This window comes from Fopius arisanus, unplaced genomic scaffold (genome assembly GCF_000806365.1).
Source record: "Fopius arisanus strain USDA-PBARC FA_bdor unplaced genomic scaffold, ASM80636v1 scaffold00036, whole genome shotgun sequence".
Taxonomy (NCBI): domain Eukaryota; kingdom Metazoa; phylum Arthropoda; class Insecta; order Hymenoptera; family Braconidae; genus Fopius; species Fopius arisanus.
The window spans coordinates 545352-550943 of NW_011887775.1; the positions used below are offsets into that span (position 1 = coordinate 545352).

General features: G+C 42.8%; 2 protein-coding genes across 3 annotated transcripts; one reads left to right on the top strand and one right to left on the bottom strand.

Annotated features, from left to right (window-relative positions):
- The first annotated feature begins 1042 nt into the window (after nucleotides 1-1042).
- LOC105266115 (putative inorganic phosphate cotransporter) lies at nucleotides 1043-2901 on the top strand. The gene is made up of 6 exons (XM_011304031.1): nucleotides 1043-1198; nucleotides 1255-1488; nucleotides 1596-2060; nucleotides 2134-2266; nucleotides 2387-2625; nucleotides 2698-2901. The coding sequence occupies exons 1-6, from the start codon at nucleotides 1076-1078 to the stop codon at nucleotides 2878-2880; spliced, it is 1377 nt and encodes a 458-aa protein (XP_011302333.1). The 5' UTR covers nucleotides 1043-1075; the 3' UTR covers nucleotides 2881-2901.
- On the bottom strand, nucleotides 2745-4981 carry l(2)10685 (5-methylcytosine rRNA methyltransferase l(2)10685). Of its 2 annotated transcripts, XR_892138.1 has the most exons (5): nucleotides 3933-4981; nucleotides 3563-3849; nucleotides 3235-3497; nucleotides 2909-3106; nucleotides 2745-2807 (listed from the first exon to the last, which is right to left on the bottom strand). XR_892138.1 is itself a non-coding variant. In XM_011304030.1 (4 exons), exons 1-4 carry the CDS (start codon nucleotides 4759-4761, stop codon nucleotides 2962-2964), a joined length of 1524 nt encoding a protein of 507 aa, XP_011302332.1. In that variant the 5' UTR covers nucleotides 4762-4981; the 3' UTR covers nucleotides 2870-2961. The 2 variants fall into 2 exon arrangements, 1 of the variants encoding a protein (XP_011302332.1); XM_011304030.1 differs by lacking the exon at nucleotides 2745-2807 and having other exon boundaries at nucleotides 2870-3106.
- Between the last annotated feature and the right edge of the window lie 611 nt (nucleotides 4982-5592).

A 5592-nucleotide genomic window follows, 5' to 3' on the forward strand; every position in this document is an offset into this window, starting at 1 on the left:
CTGCAACTGTTTGTTATTAAAATTGGGTTTTGTTAACGCGTTTTTTTGTCCTGATTCTTTTATTGGGAGCATTCCCCATGGATCAAGGTCACCGTGACCTTGGGCCATTGAGATTCTCTTCCGCGTTCAGCCCTTCGACATGAAATTTAAATTGACATTAACTCTGGTAATTCAATTAAACCCAATTGTTCGGACAAAATTATTGTAATGAGAATTGAGTTGGCGTGACATTTATTAAATAATTGATTCATTATTGGTATTGGAATGGAGCTATCCCGTACTTTTCATTTATTGTTAGAAAAGGGTGACCGAATTTTTAATAAAAATAACTGTAACTTGTCCAGAGGCGAAGTTGATTGGATTTTAAGCTAGTGTATGGACGGAAAGAGAAAATTTCCTTGAATTCCTCAAAAAATTATTACCGATGTCTCCGAATTTTTTATTTTTTCATTTTTGAGAGACAAAAAAAATATACTATCTTTCAATTTGATAATTATTCGATGACTCACGAATTTTCATAGTCGTGCGTCTACTTTTCTACGATTTCGGCAGAGTTTTGTGAATTTTAGTAAAAGTTTGCTGATCGAGTAGGAAAATTCTTGGACATTACGAAACTCCATAAAACATTAAATAATAATAAACACGATATATATTCTCCCGTCAATTGTATCATCGGTTTCTCAGAAATAAAAGAAAAAAACGCTTGAAAAATGAAAAGATGCCGACAATAACTCCTGACAACATAAACTGGCAAATTTTACTTACGATTTATTCCGGAGATAATCTCAAACGCCGAAAGAACATTTTCCAATGAGTCAACGCAAATGAATTTTTCCAAGATTACGACGCTCGTGATGTTCCGAAAATAGCACGGGATTAACACCCGATGGCCGCAGGTTTTTTCCCTTTATCGGTTTTTTGACAAGCATGTCGATCGTCACGTAGAACCGAAACAGATAAAAAAAGGTGCTAATAGCCCTAGAAGTTAACCAGAAAAAACCAGAATTAGAAAAGTGACTGGATGGGATGTTTGACAGGAAACGAAAGAAGAGGTCTCATACCGATTCGCTATGCGATGGCAGTTATGGGTTCCATCGGTCTAGCCATCATCTACGGGTTCAAGGTGAACGTTAGCATCGCCATCCTCTCGATGGTGAACCATACAGCCCTGAGGAACGTCTCGATGGAGGGTATGGAGGTAATGAGACAATTAATGATGAAGTATGACCGGTTGATAATAATATTGCTTTGAAGGACGGCCCCTTCCTCTGGGACAAGAAGACCCAGGGGCTCATCCACTCGATGTACTTCACCGGATATCTCATCTCCATGATTCCCAGTGGAATCGTCGCGGAAAAAATATCCGCACGTTGGGTAATGAACATTGCGGTGCTTCTCAACGCTATTGCATCAGTCTTGAGTCCCGCGGCTGCTAATTTATCGTTCGGCGTTTTCGCTGGGATGAGATTCATTCAAGGATTGGGCGGAGTAAGTGCTCCATCGATTCATTAGAGAATGCTATAAATAATTAATGAGGATGAAGCTACCAGTGATGGGGAAATTAATTTTTTAATTGAATAATTTTTATATTTAAGGGCGCGAGTTTTCCCGCAATGCATGTTATGATAGCGAAATGGGCGCCCCCGAAGGAACGAAATGTCATAGGATCGATCATCTACGCTGGCACAGCCTTAGGAACAGTGATATCCATCCTTCTGACAGGATTAATTGCCGCAGAGTTGGGGTGGAAAGCTGTTTTTTATATTGAGGGTGGACTCTGCCTCATTTGGTGCACCGTCTGGTGGATTGCCATTCAGGACTCACCTGGGGAGCAAAAGAGATTCATCTCGACGTACGAGAAGGCCTACATCCTCGATGCCCTGGGAACATCAGGGTCTGAACATCACAGCAGCAAAAAAATTCCACTAGGCAGAATATTTACATCGATGCCCTTCATTGCTATTCTCGTCGCACATTTCTGCAGCAACTGCGGGTGGTACATGCTCCTCACGCAATTGCCTACTTATATGAACGAAGTTCTTCATTTTGATTTGAAGACGGTAATTATTTCCTGGACGTGATTTATTATCTCGTTGAATGTCGATTTAAAAAATTATTCACTCGGGCTTTCAGAACGCTGGCCTGTCGTCACTCCCTTATTTCTGCATGTGGATATTCACTCTGATCCTGAGTTACCTCCTGACTAATTTGCAAGGAAAGGGAACCATTAGTATGACAATTTCCAGGAAGATTGGAACTCTTTTTGGTGAGTTCTTGAGTTCTTTAATCTTCAGCGTCGATTTTCAATGCGAGTTTTTACCATTTTGCCATATTTTCCCATTTTTTTCCATTTTTTCAAATTATTGAATATCTGGAAAATCTTTAGCCTCGGTTCCACCAATGGTCTGCCTGGTGCTGGTATCCTACATGACAAATGCCACTGGTGCAGTTGTCGTGATGACAATCGCGGTGACCTGCATCGGAGGTATGTACTGTGGCTTCCTGGCGAATCACATAGATATCGCACCGAATTTCGCAGGGACACTGGTGGCCCTGACCAACGCAGTGGCTACAATACCCGGGATAGTCGTGCCTATCGTCGTAGGATACCTGACGTCCAGCTCCGTAAGAATCCACATAAATCAATAAATCCTCTAAAGTCCCCCGGCAAAATATCTCCAACTTGAGGTGTTTCAGGATCCAGACGTGAAGCTCTTCGCCTGGAAGATGATCTTCTTTGCTACCGCTATTTTCTACGTAATTGAAATCGTCGTTTACTGGGTCTTCGGGACAGCTGTTGAACAGCCCTGGAACAACATCAACAGTTACGATGTCTCAGATGCCACTCAGAGTCTTCCCTTGAAACAGGGCAAAGAATGATCTTCATATTTATTTTATTTTATTTCACCTTGACTGATCTCTTTTATTAATTACGCTGTATTTACAAGATATTTAGAAGTATCAGTGCATCCTCACGATTTTACTGAAATACGTGGGTCCAAAGTTGGATTTTTTCGTGGGTAAAACGACTGTACCATATTTGAATCCAAAGTCTTCAGCGAATTTGTAAATCACTCGCAACGGCCCTAGTCCCTCCTTGATGTCTCTGTAAATAAAAATTAATATTTCGTTGATCTAGATTTTGAAAAAAAAATTGTTAAATCAAAGAGTTATTGATTAATTCCCTAGGAGAAATTTTTGGAAAAATCGAAGATGTTTACAAAATTCTCTTACTTCACAACCATGACAGATCGCGTTTCCTCCCAGTTTTTTTTCAAGGCCATCTGCACAACCCCATCGTTCTGTATTGGACTCAGTGAACACGTGGAATAAACAACAGTGCCACCAACAGGAACAATTTTCAAGGCCTGTTGTAAAATGGATGACTGGTACTCTGGGAGTTGTAGTCGTTCCTTAATTCTCGTGGGGGAAAATATGTTGCTGTCGTCGTTGTGGAGATTGTGGCGATCTGTTGTGCAAGGAACATCCACGAGGATCTGCGCATGAAAAAAATCGTAAAGACCCCAGGACTGCAGTGTTATGAGATTTAATTATACCATACCTTATTGTAGACATTCCTGTCCTCGATGAGTCTAGCATCCTGCTGCGTCACGAAGAGTTTCCCAGTCCAGACATCGAGATCCCCCAGGTATTCGTCCACGACGTCATTAATCATATTCACCCTCTGCATTTTTAAATCATTAGCAACAAGCATCGAGGGTAATAGTGTCTGCAGTGCGATGAGGGATTTTCCCCCAGGTGCTGCACACATGTCGAGGACGACGTCCCCAGGGCGAAGATCGAGGGCGAGTACAGGGAGGACTGAACCCCCATCCATTAAATAATAATCTGGAAAAAAATGAATTCGAATGAAAAGAGAAAAAGCCGAAGAGGCAGTTTAGCGTTAAATCATTTTTTAATTATCCCCTCACCAAATACACCAGTAGATCCTCTCCTGGGTGATGGGAAGGTGCTGTCATTTCCTGCATCAAATGTAAACACCTTGAGATGCTCTGGAAATGAAAAACGCGAATCCTGTTCGACATTTATTTCGAAATCAGCGCTTTTGGAGTAATACCCATAATGCTCGGACTCGAGAACGTAATCCTCGAGGCCTTTGAGCTTCGTAGCAGGTATATACTCATAAAGAGATGATGCTGATATTCCAGTATCAGGTTTGATGATTCTACTCTCGTCAAGCTGTGCAACAGCAAGATCCTCCTCCAGAGGCCTCAGCTGGACAGGTTCAAGAGGTTCCACTTTTGGAGGCAGTCCATCGTCCTCCTGCTCCAGGGCCTTCATCGACGGCTCGTAGTTATCTGGAAAAAGTGTCTTCAACTCAGAATAAGTCTTTTTTTCCAGGACGTCCTCCATGGGAAGACTCATCTTGTAAACAGGTTTTTCCGTCTCCAGGCGCTCCTTCTTTTTGTCCCTCTCAACTTTACTCCTTTTAGACACTTCGTAAAGTTCTTTCAGGTCCATGGCACCTTGTAACTGCAACTTCTGGACAATCTCCTGGGTGTCAGAGAAATTATTGACGACAGCAACGTACTTGTGGCTCTTCTTCAGCATTGCATATCGAATATTCGGCCAGACATCACCATAAACTGTTGCGTAGAAGTCATTGAAGTGCTCCAGGGCTTTGTCCTTCGCTGTTCTCTTCTTCTTCAGGACACTCCAGTGATCTGGGCCGTGTCCTCGACATCTTCTACAGCTCCAGAGGATATTCCTCACTCGCAGAAGGTCAAATCCTTGTCTCATGGCACCACTAATCAACTGGACATGTTGGTGTAAAAAAAAATGAAGAAGACGTCTCAAAACAATCACTGGCACTCCTCCACTGGTTTTCAAATAATCAAAATAATTTAAACTCTCAGGTTAAGACATGTGCACAGTCTGTATTATCTGAATTATCTGAATTATCATCATTATTATCACCACCACCACCACCTCGTCAGTTGATACTGGCATCTACCATCGGGACTAGAAAGCCACATTATTACGACCAAAGAGGATTGACTGAAGTAGAGGCTCACTTCTGGGGGTTTGAGTGACCCCAGTGGCATCGTAGTACTGCACCCCTAGAGAGGGAAGGCGCCACAGGCATTGAATACCAATTTCGTAACGCAGAAAATAACGTTCACCCACTCAACTGGTCCCTCTGACAGCGCGACTGCTACTGAGGCAGCTACCGAGTCGGCTGACGGGTGGGCACCCCACCACCTGGGTGCGACCCCCTCTTTTTTTTGGGGTGAGGTGGGGTGCAATGCCGGTGGGGTCACTCAAGCCCCCACTGGGCGGCTCAGTTCTGGGGGAGTACTTCACCCCAAGAGAAAGAGGGGGCCGCACCCAATGGTGGGGGGTGCCGACCCGTCAGCCGACTCGGTAACTGTCTCAGTAGCAGTCCCGCTGTCAGAGGGGATTTTATTTTCTGAAAATTTTCAATTTTTCAATTTCAGTGAATACCTCCTCAATTTTAATGCTCCCCTGATACTTTTTTGAAAATTTAAAATTTTTCAATTTCAGTGAATGCCTTCTCGACTTCTATGCGCCCCTGATATTTTTTTGAAAATTTTGAATTTTCAAATTTCG

Bases quoted from the DNA above. Each gene is read 5' to 3' on its own strand.
- LOC105266115 (XM_011304031.1), top strand. From the start codon at position 1,076: ATGGCAGTTATGGGTTCCATCGGTCTAGCCATCATCTACGGGTTCAAG. The intron at 1,199-1,254 runs GTAATGAGACAA...ATTGCTTTGAAG, and splicing joins TCTCGATGGAGGGTATGGAG to GACGGCCCCTTCCTCTGGGA. The intron at 1,489-1,595 runs GTAAGTGCTCCA...TTTATATTTAAG, and splicing joins TCATTCAAGGATTGGGCGGA to GGCGCGAGTTTTCCCGCAAT.